General features: G+C 34.8%; 1 protein-coding gene across 3 annotated transcripts in view; it reads right to left on the bottom strand.

Annotated features, from left to right (window-relative positions):
- Positions 1 to 21,947, bottom strand: part of LOC149785777 (uncharacterized) — a 145,511-nt gene that overhangs the window by 66,176 nt on the left and 57,388 nt on the right. For all 3 annotated transcript variants that reach the window (XM_089979686.1, XM_089979687.1, XM_089979688.1), the window contains exons 7-12: positions 20,821 to 20,893; positions 15,717 to 15,789; positions 13,298 to 13,505; positions 8,459 to 10,009; positions 3,293 to 3,396; positions 760 to 906 (exon numbers count right to left, since the gene is read on the bottom strand). In XM_089979686.1, coding sequence (XP_089835812.1) covers positions 760 to 906; positions 3,293 to 3,396; positions 8,459 to 10,009; positions 13,298 to 13,505; positions 15,717 to 15,789; positions 20,821 to 20,893 — 2,156 coding nt within the window. The remainder of the gene's footprint in view (positions 1 to 759; positions 907 to 3,292; positions 3,397 to 8,458; positions 10,010 to 13,297; positions 13,506 to 15,716; positions 15,790 to 20,820; positions 20,894 to 21,947) is intronic.

Raw genomic sequence — 21,947 nt, 5'->3', positions numbered from 1 at the left:
ATAAAGGAACAGAATCCTAAAACTGCCTTGTCATGGCAGGGTTTGTTTATAAAAAGAACATCCCAGTAAAACATTTAACAGCACAATGCTACAAAGGTTATCAAGAGAACAGATATAAATTGAATCCACACAGATGTGGCCTCCAGGCAAGGAAATCCCAATTAGGGAGTTACATTACAATGCATATTCGCTTACAAGTTGATTCCAATTGCAAATGACCAAAGACCATTTCACATAATGTGCTGGCAGATCATGGTCCATGTTGTTTGTTCATTTGATTACCACTAACAAACTGGATATACTCAGATCTGCCAGTACATTATGCGATGGCAGATATAGGTCTGTGCAGTTTGCAGTTGGACTTGACTTACAAGCTAGTATATACAGTATCTGTTGTGGTGTCACCTTACATTTCTTACTAAATTTCTAGCTCTGCTGAGTATAAGACAAATAAAATAACTGAGAATGAAAATTCCTGGTCCCAATATCAACCCCTATATTATATTTGCCACTCACTGTTTCTTCTGAGATAGAAAAAGTTATTATTTCTTGCTTCCTTAATCTCAAACATGAAGTTGCAATAAATATTAAATGTCATCAAATTGTGTCTTCCTATAATACAACATCACCAAACCATGACAACTGAGACAACCTGACCAAGACAATCTATGGATCAAATATATTCCTCTGTCACATGAGTGAGAAAAAAAAATATTTCTCTGTCACATGAGAAGAAGAAAAAAAACTTGAGCAATATACCTGGTTCGCGATGGCCATCTCCAGAGGTGTCGTATACATTGACATAGGTGTGAGGTGCAAGGTCAAGATGAAAATTGGGTTGGGGTCGCTCTGGTGAAGTCACACTGCTTGATGATGACCTTGGAGCTTGCGGCTCAGACCTTGAACCTAAGTGAGAAAAATGCTTTATGAAACTATGAGTTAAAAAAGAAACTATCATGAAGGAGTTTCTTGGGATCAATAGAGGATATTTGCTTGAAATGAGTGAGTAATAGCAATACTTTAGTTTTTCTCCCATGAGATGAAATTTATCCAATATTCCATTATTCACTTGCAGCAAGCAAATTTTCTTTTTTTCATGCTCAAATGTATTGGCTAATAATACGTATAACAGATTGATGGCAGATTTCTTAGTGTGCCCCTTGTCAGTGGTTCATCATTTATGTTCTGCTGTGTCTTGGGTCTTTTTGCACACAACAAATGAGTAATGACATAATTCTCCTTCCTAAATCATGGCAAAACAGCATATTAAAAAATAATTTAAAAAGATTTGCTTATTACTGGATTTGAACTGGTTCAGAGTGTGTGTGTGTGTGTGTGTGTGTGTGTGTGTCTGTGCATGCATATGTGCATGTGTGTGCTGCATGCATGTTAAAGGCTCACATCGCCATTCAGAAACTATCCAAATATCATGGTTTAATCCACTATATAGCTTTAGACATTTAATTCTAGGCAAGAAACAATTATATTATCCTCAAAAGTTTGAAGTGGGAATTGGGAATATCATTCCAGTTTGCTCATGCTAAGGACTTCATCAGCAGATTGATTTAATCTCTTCTGAATTGATTCCTTTAAAGACTATGTTAAGAGAGGAACAGAGAATTTCTGTTCACTTCACCCTTGTATAAAACACTAAGAGTATATTTCTCCCTAATACAAATAACTAAGACACAATATGAGGGCCAGGATGAAGGTCAAAAGTTAATTTCTTGAAGATTCTAAGTTGTCAACAATTTCAGGTTTATTACTAAAACTTTAGTAAAGAATGTGTAAAACATCAGGAAGACCAGGTTTTTCACAGTGGGATACAAAATATCAGGTAGACCATATTTTTCAAAGCAGAATACCAATGTCCTGAACTTTAATAAAAGTAAACACATTTACTTTAAGTAATAATAATCTTAAAATGTAATCTAAAATAACAGACAAGAATTAGCTATATAAAATGTTGTTTATAAAAAAGACATTAGTCAGGTAAGCCCTAACTTCTACCCTCAATTATGGTCAAAGATCAATCACACAATAAAAATATACATAATATCATTTGAAGTCTTCTGATGAAAACCCAATAAGACCATACATTCAGGTTAAATAGTGTCAGCAAGATTTTCAAGACAGTCATCTCAGCAACCATACTGGATGTATGATTGGCACCATTTTTAGTTAGGTATCATAACAAGTCTATTGGTGAAAACCCCAAGTTGATACAACTATCCATTTGAGAGGAGTTGAGATATTTTCAAGATAGCCACCATGGGGCCATATTGAAGGTTAATTTGCGTTATTCTGATTTACAACCATTTCAACTCCATAAGAGCTCTTCTCCTGAAAACGACTTTCCATTTAAGAGTAGCAAAAACAAGATATTTATAATGACACACTGGATTTCAGATTAGCTCCATTTTTATTTAGGACTAACAAAACATTATAAGAAGTCTTATGGTGACAACCCCAAGTTGATACTACTTTTTGTTTTAGAGGAATAACAAAACTTTCAAGATGGCTGCCATTGTGGCCATACTGGATATCATATGTACCCCATTTCCATTTAGGACCTACTAGACATCAGAAGAAGTCTTCTGGTGAAAGCTCAATGTTGTTATGTCCAGCCATCTTGACGAAGTAGCAATAATTAGGCTAATCTCCACAAGACTAATGTGGCAGCTGGCATAGTCGAGGTTAGATTGGCACCATTTTCATTTACGACCATCATAAGAAATCTTTCAGTGAATATCCCATGCTGTTATCATCATTCATTCAGAAGTGAAAACAAGATCTTCAAGATGGCTACTACAGAGGCCATATGGGATGTCTAAGCAACACTATTTTCATTTAGGACTAACTGGACATCACAAGGATTTTTTTAAATATCAAAAAGCCCATAATGATATAATGATCCACTCAGGAGTAACTACAACATGAGTTTCAAGATGGCAGCCATACTGGACGTGTGCATGACACCATTTTCATTTATAACCAACTAGACATCATCAGAAGTCTTCTGGTGAAAAACCAGTGTCAATAGGACTATTTGTTCAGAAGGAGCAGTAATAACATTTTCAAGATGGCTGGTGTGGCAGACAAGAAACCATCTCATACACTCAACCGATCTATGACAAGTACTACTAAAAAGGTGTTCAGTGGAACCTGATGTCTCATCTGCATTCAAGCATTGATATATTCCTCCTTGTATCTAACATGCAAAAACTTTAACTCAAAACTTTTAACATTGTTGACAACGATGACAAGCAATATGAGTGAGACAAAATGTTACCTTGCTGCCATTCTCTGACCCTCTGCAGAGAAGCATAATCATCTTGTTGAGTGACCGGTTGCTGGTTTTCCTGCCTGGGCATTGGTTGTCTCCCTTTGTTACGACTGGGCATCAAAGACAAAAAATATACTGTAGATCACTACATTTTCACAATAAAATTTCAGCAAATACAGTAAATTAATTCTATTTTGCAACCTCATTATTCATAATAAAGACACTAATGTAAAATGAATATCAACTGAACCTTGATCTTGTCTTGTTTAGCACTGCATTAATAGGTAAAAAAAGTACAAGAAAAACTACATTAATAATAACTCATTAGCGCACTACTACAACACTGAGATGCTACTCCATCTGGTAACTTCTTGTGTCATCTTTAATCCACCCAATTTTATTCCCTTTTATTTATTTATTGTTGTTGTTGTGGGGTTTAACGCCATTTTTCAGTACACGATAGGCTATACATGGCGGCCAGTATTAATGGTGGAGGAAGAACCCAGAAAACCCCGGAAAGAACCACCGACCCACGAGAAGCTACTGGCAAGCTTTCTCACATGCCCACATTGGCTGAATCTTAGACAGAGGCGAGATGGCAGTGATCCGTAACGAAGAGCGCTTTAGACCACTCGGCCACTCGGGGCCCCTTTATTTATTTATATATTCATTACTTTTGGAAAATAACATAAAGTTTTGAATTTTAAAAGCAACAGATTTTATTTAGTTTGAATATTTTTCAAGACACGTTCAAGAAGTTTTAGAAAAATATCAAGGGCTTTTCCAAGATAAAACCAACTTTCTCAAAATTCAATGCAAAAACTCAAATTCAAGGAGTTTTTGAAGTTGTATGAACCATGTGTAAAGGGGGAGGGTTTCACTGTTTTATCTCTTGATCTTTCAAACTTAATATTAAAACAGCAATATATATTGTTCTAAAACTCCTTTAAACCCTTACAGGGCTAATCAAATTCACTAGGCTGATGTCCCAGACTATACATTTTCGGAGTTGGATAATTAAAATTTTCCATGGCACTAGTCTGGGTCAAGTGCTTTTATCTATTTTAAAGCAAGTTGGGCAAGCATTAATTTTCATACTTTAATCACTGTATCTACATTTATCTGGCCATTCATGCCCTCTGGGTGTACTGACTACTTGAATCTACCTCTATTCATTCACATTCCTTGATATTACAGTAAGTGGTCACTGATAACTGTCGCATGTACTCGAGTTCCATTACTGCTTGACTGCATATTATCAACCAATCAAAACAATTCAAACAAAATAAATCCATTAGGATTAATTTGCAGTTCTTTAAATGACCTTATTCTATTGTGTTTACTTGACAACGGTTCTCAAAAGCATATCAACCTTTAATTTCAATCCACCAAGTAAATGTAACAAAAAATTAATAAAAGGCACTTTATCAACATAGTGTTCATTGCATTTTGAACTGATCAAACGACAGTAATGAGACTTTCAATTTTTTAAATGGCCACAAACTTCAGTCTTGCATTTGAATTGAAACAACTGGGCCCTGCTCTAAAGAAGCAGTCGATGTTTGCATTTAAAAGACAAGATGCATTTATAATAATCACTTTTTTTCAAGTAGTTGTCAAATGAAATGATCTTTCCTACTTGGGTAAAATGAGTTTACTAAATTATTTTTGCAAAAATGTCGTAAGGAAGATTCAGATAAGGAAAATTCCCCTGAAAGTGACAGGATAAACCGTAAGGCTGCCACTGAGTATGAAGTAATTATATGCCAGACTTTGTGGCAGCAAAAAAATGTCAAATATGATACAACCATGGAGATAAAAAAACAAAAAAGGCTGGATTGTTGGAGGCTATTGCACTGCGTGTGTCTCAGCACACAGAGAAACTAAAAACTAGTGACACCTGGTGGTATCAAAGGAGGTTACTGCCCTTTGTCTATCTAAACAATTTTTGTCTTTTACTAGGGCTGGATTCATGAGGTAGCAGTCTAATATTCCTAATGTAATGTGATTGGGGAACGTATTCAAAGTAGAAATGTTATACCACACTGAGATGACAATTATATTATACATTGTTTCAATTCATTAACTCTGAAGGAGAGATGTTTTGTACTTCTTGAAAACAATACACCAAAAACTAGCACAGGTTGGAAATTCTGCCAGTGAATTGGTCAATGAGCCGACAAATTCAGAATTTAATCAAGCAAGTCTTGTGACAGTTTGGGACTCATAAGCCTGTGAAGCACAGTATTTGCATGGCACTATTCAGCATCTGCAGAAAATCAATGAAGTTAGAGTTGCTAACACTCCAATGTCCATTTTAAAACTAAAGGTGAGTGAAAGGAAAAACAAATAAAACAAGAACTCTCTTTAAGTTTAATGCAGCCTAGACCCTAGACCAATACAGAAAACCATTTTCTGAGAAAGGAGAAATTTGGTGCTAATTATAAGAAGACTAGGGTCAAGAGACTGTTCCGTCAATTGATAAAGTCTAGAGAGAATAAGTTAGGGAAGGTCTGAATTCCAGTCAATTCCTTTCCATTCTTGCTCTTGGAGGTACTGATGTTACCATATCAGAGCAAGAAACAGCATACACAAGATACACTGACAATAACAAAAACTGAAAAATGTATCCCTTTGAACAAATAAATGTTGTATACTGATGTTTTTATTTGCTTTTAACATGGATGAAAAATGCATGGAGATTGAAATTTTGGGACAAGTTAATTTTCTGAATACACTTGTCCTGGACAAGTGGTTGAAGAAAAAAAATCTGATCAGCCCTGCCCATAAATACAATGAAAACTTTAAGTCACCATAAAGACTAACAAAAATGCCATAACCCTGCATTAAGGTAAGGAGTAAATGATAGACATACAGTGTAATGACACTACATTAAGATATGGAGTACATGACAGACACAGTGTAATGACACTACATTAAGATATGGAGTACATGACAGACATACAGTGTAATGACACTACATTAAGATATGGAATACATGAAAGACATACAGTGTAATGACATTACATTAAGATAAGGAGTACAAGACAGACATACAATGTAACAAGGCTTCATTAGATATGGAGTACATGATAGGTGTACAATAGTGGCAAACTTTATACTTGTCTATAATTTTGATGCATTTAAAGAAATTTGCTTTGAAAACTATGCATGGCCTTGCTGCAACTACCAGAGCCCAAGTATAACAAATTGAAACAAGAATCCCTCAAAGGGACTGATGCTCTACTGGACAAAAAGAATGTCAAGAAATTCAAGACGAGACAAATTCTTCCTTTTAACTTCAGAGCGTTGAAACCGTCTCTGATACTCTTTAATGTTAACAAGATTTTCAAATCCGCTGCTGTGGCAGATTTATTGGACGTCAGCTTGGTACCATTTCATTTAGGACAAAGTTTACTTCATTAGAAGTCATTGGTGAACCAATGTCATATTGATTATCCATTCAGGAAGAGTAGTGACAACAAGACTGTAGCACTAGATGTATGATTTGAGCCATTTTTGTTTAGGACCAACAAGGTATCAAGTCTATTGGTGAAAACCCTATGCTAATATAGCCATTGGGAGTAGAGATAACAATGTTTTCAAGATAGCCACCATGGTGGTCATATTGATGGTCAGTCATTTTCATCAAAAACCAAATCAACACCACAAGAACTCTTCTGATAAAACCCCACATAAAAATGACTTTCCATTTAAAAGGAAAAGCAAAAACAAGAATTTCAAGATCATCAAATATTGGATGTCAGCAGCATTTTAACACAGGATGAACAAAACATTATTTGAAGTCTTTTAGTGAAATCCCTTGTCCATTGAAAATCCATTCGTAACAGTAACAACATTTTCCAGATTTAAGATTTTGGGCATCAGATCGGCAAACTTACCATTTAGAATCAACGAGAAATCATAAGAAATCTTATAGTGAAAACCCATGTCCATACAACCACCCATGTAGGACAAGTACCGGTAAAAACAATTTTCAAGCTGGCCATTGTGGTGGCAATACTGACATTTTCAACTGGGACCAAGAAAACATCATAAGAAGTCGTGCATTGAAAACTCTATGCTGATATGCCAATCCAAATAGGAGAAATAGCAATAAGAGGATTTGCAAATTGGCCACATGACAGCCATACTGACTTCAGAACTAAACAATTTTCATTTATGACCAACTTGACATCTTAAGAAGAAATTCAGTGAAATCCCATGTTGATAAATCCATCCATTCAAATAGAGTAGCAATAACAAAAATTTCAAGATGGTCACTGTGGCAGCCATACTGGATTTCCAAGCAGCAGCATTTTCATTTAGCAATAACTAGACCATGGGATGAATGATGAGTAAAGTTTCATTGCAATCCTCCATGTAGTTTCCTCAGAGCAGCAATAATAAACATGTACTAACGTATGAACAGACAACAGACAATGGATGGACCAAAGGTGAAAAACTATCCCATAGTCTTTTCTGGTCTACGTGATTTATGCTTAACCATGGAAACAATGTTTCTGTTGAAAAGGTCAAATATGTGTGTGCATGTATGAATAAGGTTTAATGGTACATAAGTACACTCTTGACAATAAAGTCATACTTGACTATAAAGGCACACAAACACTGACATTGTAAAAAAAGAAGAGGGGGAGGGTATAATCCCAAGTCTGAAAAGTTTACAAATTTATACAAAATGGATTAATTGCGGTAATGGCCAGAAAATCACATCATCAACACTGAAGACAAAACACGAGTACCAATCATCATTTGCCTGCCTCAAATAGTTTTAACTTAGTCAAGTTAACATGGTTTTTGCTATCTTGCTAAAACTGATTCTGGACAAATATATGGACAAAAGCAACAAAACAATGTTCCCCCTTCTGCAGTGGAGCATAGACTTTTCTCTATTTTGTTTTCTTACACAATGATGCTTTGTTAAGAATTTTTATAACGGTATTCTTGGATAAGAATAATAAAATCTTTCATTTGCAACAGCACAAGATAGGAAAATGTCACCCAACGGTCAGAATTTCATGAAAAAGACATCCATTATAATAATATTTTGATTTGATGTTCAAAATATTGTGGATATTTAACTGAAAATAGAAAGAAAATGCAGAAGTAAACAGATTTGCTCTACTATTAATAAATTCAATTAAAATTTACCTCGTCTCTTGATGCTGCTGTGGAGACTTCATCAACATGTATGGATTATTATCTGCAGAAAATATGGGCCCACTGGGGCCAGTTTGTGGTCCATGTTGTCCCATTCTATCCATGGTCCCATAACCCTGCCGTGGAGATGAGTGGCTATTTGGAAAACCTTGATGGGAAGCCTCTACTGGAAGCATGGATTGAGAATGTCTTTGTCTACTATCAACTGTGTTATACTTTTGTGGTTGTTCCCGAGATTCAACATTCTTCCTTTCAGAAGTAAGAGAACCACTATCATCTGAAGGTCTCAATCCTGTACTGCTATCATAATTTCCTGGTAAGGAATGGTATCCACGTGGATCATTTTGATTTTTAAACTGACCATCATTATCTGGGTATCTAGATTGAGAGAGTCTGTCATTTGGATAACCTTGTATTTCATCTCTTCTTAAGTCTTCTGCCAATTTTGATTGTGATAATCTTCCATTTGGATAACTTTGCCTACTGTTCCTAGGTAAGCTGTCTGTTGGATACCTAACCTGAGATGATCTATCATTTGGATACCCTTGTCCATCATTCCTAGGTATACTACCTGTTGGGTATCTAGCTTGTGATGATCTATCATTTGGATATCCCTGTTCAGTATTTCTAACATTATCTGGATAGACTGACACCCCATCATTTTGCTGTCCCTGCCAAGAATCATTTCTCTTCATAGAATCTAAGGGATATGACCTGTCATTTGGATGTCCTTGACTATTATCATTCCTCTGCATAGAATCTGGAGAATATCTACTCTGTGATGACCTATCATTTGGATATCCTTGCCTTTCTCCCCTCTGTAAAGTATCATTTGGATACCTTGATTTTGACACTTTTGCATACATATCCTCAGGATTATCAGGTTGTCTGAGAGTTTCCCCCATGTTTGTATGACTAGGAAGGGAGGAATGTCTGCTGGAAAGACTTGATCTTGAGTTCCTTTCCAAGGGAGGATTATTTCTGTCATTCATCTGCTGTTCCTGTGGTGGATATCTTAATTGTCTGCCAGAAATATCTCTCTGATGCTGCGGTTCATCCCCTGAAATTCGCTGATCAGGATATTCCTGGATATACCCTGAATAGGGCCCACCCCATCTATCTGGATGTCCATCACGACCCTGAGATGAATGTGAAAGTTCAGACTGTGACCTTCTTTGTCCTTTCTGAAGTGAATTATAATCTCCATCATACTGACCTGGATACTGATCCAATGTAGGCCTAATATCAGACCTTGAAGTCCTTTGTTGACCCCCATAGGGATCAACATTTTGGTTCTGTGGATCAGGATACCTGTTAAGAGAGTCAAAATGTGCATTTCTCGCATCCATCATTTGCTGTCCCTGTGGGTATGCACCAGTATTGTCAAGTGCCTGAAGAGGTGGTCTGTTAGGGTCACTGGTTGGGAAAGGTCCCTGTGGGTCCACACTGTTTGGAGGATAGCCGCCATTATCAGCCTCATCATCCCATGTCATGATTGGGGACTTTGGTACCAGCTTTTGAGCATTATTGTTTGATTCCAGCCTGAAATGAAAAAGAAATAATCAAAAATTATGCAAAACATTGTTTATAGCAATTTTTTACATTCATAATTTTAAGTTCTAGATTTTGAGAGAATAAACTAACATACAAAAAAAACTTGACAACAATTTATCAAAAAATAACTGCTTTAAATTGCTAATGTTGACATACATTACTTAGAGTATATCCAGTGTATCTTCTGCACAATGTGACATAATTTCAGTTGTATACCTTATTTATTACATTTCAGTGTGAAATTATTTCAGTTGTATACCTTATTTATTACATTTCAGTGTGAAAATTTCCACAATACTTTATTAATTTCAATGTGACATAATTTCAGTTGTATATCTTATTTTTTACATTTCAGTGTAAACATTTCAATTGTATACCTTATTTATTACATTTCAGTGTGACATAATTTCAGGTGTATACATTATTCATTACATTTCAATGCAACACAATTTTTGTTGTTTACCTTATTCAATGAAATTCAAAAGTGCTTGTACGTATGAATTCTATTTAGTAAAGCAGCACTGTAATATGGCATCATAAAATAATCTACTGAAAATTACTTTAAATTTAATCCATAATAATGAATATACAAGATAATTTTTAACAGAAAATCACATTCATTTCTCAGAATTTCATCCAATGAATTACTGAAGCAAATAACTGGTCACATGACAACTGTCAAAGCTATAGATTTTTTGTTGGTAACTACCTGAAATCTGGGATGGGATTATTAATGTGGAATGGGCTTATTTGTGCATGTTGTTTGGCTGTCTGCCTAAATGTTTAAATATTACAGTAAGACAATGACATGTACACTTTGGCATTTCATTCATTATGACATAGTGGTTCACTGATAATTTTCACTATTACAATCAGTACAGTATATTCATATGATCAATGTGGAAGCATTAAAAACTATTTTATTTTACTACTCTGAAACAGAGAAGTCTTGAGTTCTTGTCTTCCATGACTTGTATAATAAACAGAATGAAACATAGTGATCCCATTATAACACAATGGTTGGGATCCATAGAACCCAACTGTGTTATGTACCAAACCATATTATAACCAACCAAGTCAGTTAGCTGAATAGAAATGATGCCTGTACCAAAAATATGGCCAGGGAGGTGGGGGAGAAGGGGGTAATAAAAGCTGGTGCACAAACATGTGCTTTTGGTTAAATGAATACAAAACTAAATTGAAACCCCCTTTTACATTGACAATTTACATTTATGTAGTACATTCCATGTGTTAAGTACTGTACATGTATATACAAAAATCGATGAATCTGAGTATAGATCACGTTATAAAATTCATGTACAAGCCACTTCCATAAAAAAATACAGATAATACATATATAAAAACTGGTAGTCCTTGTTTGGTCTATATTATATTGTGAACAAACATGTGTCACTTAACAATTCACTATGATATTCACTGTCGCCAACAGCACTTGGCTGTAGTTGTTTACATGCTACACATACATGTACTTAAACTGGCCTAGATTTTGGTCAGCTAGAGACAGCTATCATCTTGCTCAGGCTACACAGGATGAGGCTATTGAGAGGGAAATGAAAACATGTTAACAAATTAAAAAGTTTAACAAACACCTCTGTGAGATGCTCCACCTTCAATCAACTTGACAGCCAGATATCTATGGTTTCTGAAGACTGCAAATTTAACTGGCATTTTATGCTGCCATTGATAGTGACAATCATAAGCATAAATGTTTTTCCTGCAAATAGGAAACTTGCAATGCACAATATAATTGTCCCAAACACTTTGGAAAATGCAGCAATCCATCAAATTCCATTGCTTTTATTTAAGTTTTGTGCTGACTTCCTTTGATCAAAGGTGTTTTATTTTTTATTGTAGTCTGCTTGCTTTGATGAAGGGCACGTGTTATTGAATTCACAGCTAAAGGCCATGTTTGGTGGACCAAACAAATGCCTGTTTGTTATCACAGTGGCAACATCAAATATTTGTAGAACATTGATTGAGACTGAAAAAACTTTCATTTGCTAAGAATTTATACAGAATGATTGGTGCTGCAAAGGTATTCAGTCTTCTTTGAAGTTTCAGTAAAACTATTTTTTCTGGGTACATTTAAAAAAAAAAAATTAGCCATCATTTAAATGTTTGTAGCCATTCTTGTTCCTGCCTTCAGAAGCTGGTCATGGTCATGGTCTGGTGTCATGACTAATGGAGTGTATCACAGCATACAGTACTTATGTCAGATGTCATAGTCTGGTATCATGACTAATGGAGTGTATCATAGCATACAGTACTTATGTCAGATGTCAGCACAAGCTGATTATGATATAACAATGCACTGTTAAGATGGTTTGTCAATATGAACAAAGAATTTGTTTATGTAACAATGGATAGATTACAGTTTATTTAATATCCAAGTTTGCAGCTTCCTTTCATTGTGCATTTGAATTTTTCCGCTCCAAACCCAAGACTGTATATACAAGTTGAAACAGCCAATAATGTTGTCACCACAAAAAAATCACACGACGGTATATTTAATCTACAATATGGGAAAAAATATTTCAATTTTCGGGCAAAGCCCAGGGTGATCCCTGAATAAACTTTGTACACATTTTGGGGTGTACTTTTAAGAAAAAATACTTTTTGTGTACCAGAAAAATACATATATATGAAATTTCAGGAAGCATACCAAGATCATCTCGAATCAAAATTCGTAATTGATTTCCTGTCCAAAATAATAATAAACTTTTTTCAAGTTAATTTTTGTATTTTTAAGAAGGAAAAAATATTTTTTTCGTTTATGACAAAAATACATGTTCATGAAATTTTGGGAGCCATGCTACAATCATGTTATATATCCAAATTCGTGCCATAATGGGACATGCTAAAGTGGGGTCACACAGTCTTAGCTTAGTGATTATATTTAATAATTCACTTGTGTCAAAGATCACAAAATTCAATTGTTTAATGCACCCACACTCTGGTTTCAGCGTTCTGTAATCTCACACACTTACAAATCATTATTCATAATCTCTACACAAACATGCATTATCTTATATTTATCTAACAACAGGTTATCTTTCTTAAAAATTTCATTTTTCTTTCAATACATATTTTACTTCTTTTTATTTTTTGACCATGGGGTTCTCTACTTTCTTAAATCAGACTATAATAAAAGTTCTCCCTTTTACCCTTGCAAAAAACATTATGCCTATCGAAATCTTTCAAACTCTGACCTTTGAAACCAAAAATCTCTATGTAGCCAAGCCTTTGAAGCCTTACCCTGGTGCCCTCTGAAGAACAGATGCCATATTAAGGGTCTCAACCCAACCTTGCATTTCATGTTGACTGTCAGCTGATAAATAGTATGTCTTCATGTTCTCATGTTCCAACTTGAATGCAAACTTTCTGCTTACAGTAGATGGGCCACAAACTGTAACCTGGTAACTAGGTAACAAGATGGAGCCACTGGGCTGCTGTTCACTGGAATCTAGAAAGTAAAAAGTTTTCATTACTCATTTGCTATTTTAAAAACTGGCATACTATTACAAGGTGCATATATGGTTTGTAAGCTCTAGTGTAGTTTATCATCTGCATTATTTTACCTGGTGTTATGCCAACATTTTTATTTCATGAATAAAACTGACTAATAATGGGGCTCATCAGAAATATTGCAATTATCATGACCGAAATATGTGAAGAAAACATAAAGCCATTTTTATTTATTCTCATATATAAAAATTAATTACTCCAAAGTGCAATCTCAATTTGTTTTGAGTGACATGCCAATTTTACAACTAATAACAGGTCTGCGGAAACTACAAAGTAAAAATGACCTATCTGCATTAAAAAGAATACTGACATGAAGTATATTTTCACTTGTAATGGATAATAAACACAATGTTACAGCAGTACTAGATAAAACTCAGTCATAATAAGCTGAAAAGCAATACTTTAAATGCTGGCATAAGCTATAGACTAATTAGAACTACAGGTACAGCCTATAGAAATCTAATTAGCACTACAGGTACAGCATAAAGAAAACAAATTTGCACTACAGGTACAGCCTACTGAAATCTAATTAGCACTACAGGTACAGCATATAGAAGGCTAATTAGCACTACAGGTACAGACTATAGAAGGTTAATTAGCACTACAGGTACAGACTATAGAAGGTTAATTAGCAATTCAGGTACAGACTATAGAAGACTAATTAGCACTACTGGTACAGCATAAAGAAGGCTAATTAGCACTACAGGTACAGACTATAGAAGGTTAATTAGCACTACAGGTACAGACTATAGAAGGTTAATTAGCAATTCAGGTACAGAGTATAGAAGGCTAATTAGCACTACAGGTACAGCATATAGAAGGCTAATAAGCACTACAGGTACAGACTATAGAAGGTTAATTAGCACTACAGGTACAGACTATAGAAGGTTAATTAGCAATTCAGGTACAGACTACAGAAGGCTAATTAGCACTACAGGAACAACCTATAGAAGGCTAACTAGCACTAAAGGTACAGCTTAAATAATGTTAATGAGCACTACAGGTACAGCCAATAGAGGACCAATTAGCACTACAGATACAGCCAATAAAGGCTGATTAGCACTACAGGTACAGCTACATAAGGTTAATTAGCACTACAGGTACAGACTATAGAAGGATAATCAGCTCTACAGGTACATCTTATAGAAGGCTAACAAGAACAAGAGGTACAGCCAAAAGAATGTTAATTTTAACTACAGGTACAGCCTACAGAAGTTAATCAGCATGATGGGTAGAGCCAATAGAAGGCTAATTAGAACTACAGGTACAGACAATAGATGGCTATTCTCCAAGACTGATTACATGCCCCATAAATAGGTAATCCTACTTGTGTGATGCAATAATATGAAAGAGTTTTGAAAATTACTCATCAAAGCAGCTGATATAAACCTATGTATATATGAAAAACATCAAGAGCAATGTATATAAAAGTATTCTTCATTGAAAAATACACAAATAATCCAGGTCTTGTGACTGGTTTCATAAAGCAACTACTTGCAATTAAATATTTTAACCTTTTCATTCTAATTTACAATTTGCCTGTATACAGCAACAACCTGCCTAATACAAACAGTGACCACTGTTCTATGTACCGCTGCCTAATGTAATGTGTATACAGAGATGCAGTGGTATATTTTATACTGTGCTTACAGAGATGCTGTGACTATATTTTATACTGTGCACAAAGATGCTGTGGGTTTATTTTATACTGTACATACAGAGATGCTGTGAGTATATTTTATAATCGGCATACAGACATGCTGTGAGTATATTCTGTACTGAGTACAGATACGCTGTGTGTATATTCTGTACGTGGCATACAAAGATCCTTTTATTCTATGATCTGGCAGACCAGCAATTATGAAAGTACATTTGTCTGATATCTTTTATTCAATCGCAAAATGTCACCAGTAAGCAGTACTTTTGTCTGCAAGTCCTTTATTCAATAAAAAATGTCACCAGTAAGCATTACTTTTGTCTGCAAGTCTTTTATTCAATGCAAAATGTCACCAGTAAGCAGTACTTTTGTCTGCAAATAATGACTATCTACCTAGCAAGATCCCTTAAAAGTCGTCATAGCTGTTCTACACAGGTTCAACCATATTTTGAAAATTCAGAAATGAGAAAAACACCATAAACATCATTTTACCTTTATAGAAAAACAAGCCAAAGTCAGCCAAAACACACCATTTACGTTTCCACAGCTTCAAACCACTGCTTTCCTGTATTAAAAAAATTGTATAACATGAAAGTACATAGAAACTTGCCTGGGGATGCTAACATAAAAAGGATATCTATAAATATTAAAGCACACAGAAACTTTTCTAATGGATCTTCCAAAAAACAGAGAATCCATAAATATCAAAGCACATATAAACTTGTCTTGTGAGTACTTCCAAAAAACAGGCATCTAGTAACATCAAAGCACAGAAACTTGTCTTGTGGATACTTCCATAAAAAGGGCATCTATAAATATCAAAGTGCACAGAAACTTGTCTCGTGGATACTTCATAAAAAGGGCATCTATAAATATCAAAGCACACAGAAACTTGTCTTGTGGAAACTTCCATAAAAAGGGTGTCTATAAATATCAAAGCACACAGAAACTTGTCTTGTGGATACTTCCATAAAAAGGGTGTCTATAAATATCAAAGCACACAGAAACTTGTCTTATGGATACTTCCATAAAATGGGCATCTATAAATATCAAAGCACAATAACACCTGTCTAGTGGAAACTCTCAATACAAAGTGTATCTACTCCGAAAGAACAGAAAAATATATCTTAAATGTAATTACCTATTTAACATCAATAACATGGACAAATGTCCAAATAAGAATAAACTTCTGTAGCTGCATGAGTGTACTAAAAAGACAGGTTTCACAGCATTTTCAGTAGAAATTTTGACCGAAAAATTAGACTTAAAGATTGTATGCGAAAAATGTGACCCATTTAACAAAATAAGGTATGCCATGCATATTTACAAGATCTATCAAATGGAATTTCTCAAATGTGTTAGTTGCTGCCATGTCATCCCTCATCCCTTCCAGCTCTTTGAGCATGTTTTCCCATGGAAAATAAAATCTCCCATTTTTCGTTCTGGGAATTGGCAGACACAGGAATGGAATGTCCCTAGAGTGGTCATGGTAAAATGATAATTGAGGAATTACTGCTGCTATTATATGGAAAAATCCTGTTATGTTGCCATGAAAGGGTGATGGGAAGAGTTGAAAGCATTGATGCAAAAATGATTTTATACTTAACCTTTTAACATACAATTTTTTTTTTTGTTCTTTCATTTTCATGAAGACATTGCCCATGTGCACCCTGAATCATTTAGGTATACAAAATCATATGCCTGTTATAATTTGCTGCATAACAAAAAAAGCAAGGAGAACAATAAAACTGAAAACTAATATTCAGATTCTTGGTCATAAAATATTTTAAGTACATGACAAATATATTTGTTTCTTAATATATTATAGGAAATAGAGGCCAAGGACGCTTGAAGAAAATGATAAATAAATTAATGAAATACCTGGTCCAGAAACATCCCTTGTCTGACAATCTGGGATAAGGTAAACATGTTTGCTGGCAAGTAAATATTTAATTTACTCACCAAAGAGCTTATAATATATTTCAATGCAAAGCTATAACTTTTTGTAGTTTATATGAAAATTATATAAAAATACATATAAAATCTGAGGAAGTAGATTTTGGGTAATAATGAACTGAAGATTAATTACAATTTTGAAGTACAATATACAATTACCTGAAATAATTTCAAAGATCTCTTTAGAATATAACAGTCACTAAAGGTATTCTTTATATGAATATAACTGGCATGAACTGAAAAAACATTCTCTAACTGAACACAACTGGCATGCACTAAAGGCATTCTCTAAATGAACATGACTGGCATGCACTAAAGACATTCTTTAAATGAATACAACTGGCATGCACTAAAAGTATTCTCTAAATGAATACAACTGGCATGCACTAAAAGTATTTTCTAAATGAATACGACTGGCATGCACAAAAGTATTCTCTAAATGAATATAACTGGTATGCACTAAAGGCATTCTCTAAATGAATACAACTGGCATGCACAAAAAGTATTCTCTAAATAAATATGACTGGCATGCACAAAAAGTATTCTCTAAATGAATATAACTGGCATGCACTAAAGGCATTCTCTAAATGAATACAACTGGCATGCACTTAAGACATGCTCAAATTTTAATATACTGGCATGAGCTAAACGTATTCTCTAAATTAATATAAATGTCATGCACAAAAAGTATTCTCTAAATGAATTCAACATAACTGGCATGCACTAAATGCATTTGCTAAGTTTTTATAACTGGCATGCATTAAAGGCATTCTCTAAATGAATATGACTGACATGCACTAATGGCATTCCCTAAATGAATATGACTGGCATGCACTAATGGCATTCTCTATATGAATACAACTGGCATGTACTGAAGACATTTTCTAAATGAATACAACTGACATGCACGTAAGACATGCTCAAAGTTTATATACTGGCATGAACTAAAGGTATTCTCCAAATGAATACAACTGGTATACACTAAAGGTATTCTCCAAATTAATACAACTGGTATACACTAAAGGCATTCTTCAAATGAATACAACTGGTATACACTAAAGGCATTCTCTAAATGAATACAACTGGTATACACTAAAGGCATTCTCTAAATGAGTACAACTGGCACACACAAAGGCATTCTCTAAATGAATACAACTGGCATGCACTAAAGGTATCTTCTAAATGAACACAACTGGCATGTGCTAAAGGCATTCTCTAAATGAATACAACTGGTATACACTAAAGGTATTCTCCAAATTAATACAACTGGTATACACTAAAGGCATTCTTCAAATGAATACAACTGGTATACACTAAAGGCATTCTCTAAATGAATACAACTGGTATACACTAAAGGCATTCTCTAAATGAGTACAACTGGCACACACAAAGGCATTCTCTAAATGAATACAACTGGCATGCACTAAAGGTATCTTCTAAATGAACACAACTGGCATGTGCTAAAGGCATTCTCTAAATGAATACAACTGGTATACACTAAAGGTATTCTCCAAATTAATACAACTGGTATACACTAAAGGCATTCTTCAAATGAATACAACTGGTATACACTAAAGGCATTCTCTAAATGAATACAACTGGTATACACTAAAGGCATTCTCTAAATGAGTACAACTGGCACACACAAAGGCATTCTCTAAATGAATACAACTGGCATGCACTAAAGGTATCTTCTAAATGAACACAACTGGCATGTGCTAAAGGCATTCTCTAAATGAATACAACTGGTATACACTAAAGGTATTCTCCAAATTAATACAACTGGTATACACTAAAGGCATTCTTCAAATGAATACAACTGGTATACACTAAAGGCATTCTCTAAATGAATACAACTGGTATACACTAAAGGCATTCTCTAAATGAGTACAACTGGCACACACAAAGGCATTCTCTAAATGAATACAACTGGCATGCACTAAAGGTATCTTCTAAATGAACACAACTGGCATGTGCTAAAGGCATTCTCTAAATGAATACAACTGGCATGCACTAAAGACATTCTCTAAATGAACAAAACTGGCATGTACAAAAGGCATTCTCTAAATGAATCATAACTGGCATGCACTAAAGGCATTCTCTAAATGATTACAACTGGCACACACAAAGGCATTCTCTAAATGAATACAACTGGCATGCACTAAAGGTATCTTCTAAATGAACACAACTGGTATACACTAAAGGCATTCTCTAAATGAATACAACTGGTATATACTAAAGGCATTCTCTAAATGAATACAACTGGCATGCACTAAAGGTATCTTCTAAATGAACAGAACTGGTATACACTAAAGGCATTCTCTAAATGAATACAACTGGTATATACAAAAGGCATTCTCTAAATGAATCATAATTGGCATGCACTAAAGGCATTCTCTAAATGAGTACAACTGGCACACACAAAGGCATTCTCTAAATGAACACAACTGGTATACACTAAAGGCATTCTCTAAATGAACACAACTGGTATACACTAAAGGCATTCTCTAAATGAATACAACTGGTATATACCAAAGGCATTCTCTAAATGAATACAACTGGTATACACTAAAGGTATCTTCTAAATGAATACAACTGGTATATACTAAAGGCATTCTCTAAATGAGTACAACTGGCACACACAAAGGCATTCTCTAAATGAATACAACTGGCATGCACTAAAGGTATCTTCTAAATGAACACAACTGGCATGTGCTAAAGGCATTCTCTAAATGAATACAACTGGTATATACTAAAGGCATTCTCTAAATGAATACAACTGGTATACACTAAAGGTATCTTCTAAATGAATACAACTGGTATATACTAAAGGCATTCTCTAAATGAGTACAACTGGCACACACAAAGGCATTCTCTAAATGAATACAACTGGCATGCACTAAAGGTATCTTCTAAATGAACAAAACTGGCATGTACAAAAGGCATTCTCTAAATGAATCATAATTGGCATGCACTAAAAGTATTCTCTAAATGAATACAACTGATATGCACTAAAAGTATTCATAAAATGAATACAACTGGCATGCACTAAAGGCATTCTCTAAATGAATACAACTGGCATGCAATAAAGGCATTCTCTGAATGACTATAAATGTCATGCACTAAAGACATTCTCTAAATGATTATAACTGGCATCAACTAGAGATATTCTCTAAATGAATACAACTGGCATCAACTAGAGACATTCTCTAAATGAATACAACTGGCATCAACTAGAGACATTCTCTAAATGAATACAACTGGCATCAACTAGAGACATTCTCTAAATAAATACAACTGGCATGCACTAAAGGCATTCTCTAAATGAATACAACTGGCATGCACTAAAGGCATTCTCTACATGAATACAACTGGCATCAACTAGAGACATTCTCTAAATGAATACAACTGGCATCAACTAGAGACATTCTCTAAATGAATACAACTGGCATGCACTAAAGGCATTCTCTAAATAAATACAACTGGCATGCACTAAAGTCATTCTCTAAATGACTATAAATGTTATGCACTAAAGGCATTCTCTAAATGATTACAACTGGCATCAACTAGAGACATTCTCTAAATGAATATAACTGGCATGTACTAGAGGTATTCTCTAAGCAGTCTGGTTGCAACTGACCTGTTTGTGCAGCCAACCCTTCAGAATCACTCTTGAATTCTCTCCCCTTTTAGCCTGTGGGGCCTTGTGCATCCTGAAAAGGACATTTCTATTCGAGCATAGCTGTCTTGTGGAATTATTTATTATTTAGACTATATGTATCACTGATATCAGACTGCAAAGATAACATGTAAGGGATTGGACCACTAATTCATTTCCCATAGAACTTAATGTTACTGTATTAAAAAAATAAAAATAATTTCTGAATTAGGTTCACATACAAACTACACATAGTTCCATTCAGTGGAGTTACTGAATATAAATTCAGCCTCAAACAGCAGGTGTTTAACATAAATTTTTTAACGTCTTTTACTGTTAAACAGGGGCACTCCATGGTCTGCATCTAACAACATACTCCTGCAACACGAGTCCATATGATTTTCCATCATTAGGAAATTAAACAGTTACCAAAATAAAAGTAAATATTGTATTGATAACCATAGTACACAAATTGATTGTTGTTGTTGTTGTTGTTCTGGGGTTTAACGCCATTTTCAGCACAAGATAGGCCATATATGGCGGCCAGTATAACTGGTGGAGGAAGAACCCTGGAAAACCCAGGAAAGAACCACCGACCCACGAGAAGCTACTGGCAGGCTCTCCCACGTACCCACGCTAGCCGAGCCTTGGACTCGAACATACGCAGACAGAGGTGAGATGGCAGTGATCCGGAACGGTGAGCGCTTTAGACCACTCGGTCACTCGGGGCCCCTACACAAATTGAAGTTAATGAAATGTATAATGGAAAAAATATTAAATCCATTTACTAGTCAATGGCTGCATATCAAAATATTTAGGGTTCTAATTTTTTATTTACATCTCAATCAGAAGACTGTCTGTTTTCTGGCTGGAAAATTGTTAATTATTTGATACCATAAATCATACCATTTCCTTGTTTCTCTGGACTTGGATTTTTCAGTTTTCTAATCTTAAAATTCCATTTTGTTGTTGTCATTGTTAGTAGTTGAAATAAGTCATGAAGTCACTCCATATGAAAAAGACATCATCTTTCTGCCACAACCAAGTGGATAACCTTACTTACACAGGTGAAAATGTTTCAGCTTATATGGCACCATCTTTGCTAGCTA

Source organism: Sinohyriopsis cumingii, chromosome 13 (assembly GCF_028554795.1).
Source record: "Sinohyriopsis cumingii isolate HCF-2022 chromosome 13, ASM2855479v2, whole genome shotgun sequence".
NCBI classification, from domain to species: Eukaryota; Metazoa; Mollusca; class Bivalvia; order Unionida; family Unionidae; genus Sinohyriopsis; species Sinohyriopsis cumingii.
This window is presented reverse-complemented; position numbering and strand designations above follow the sequence as displayed.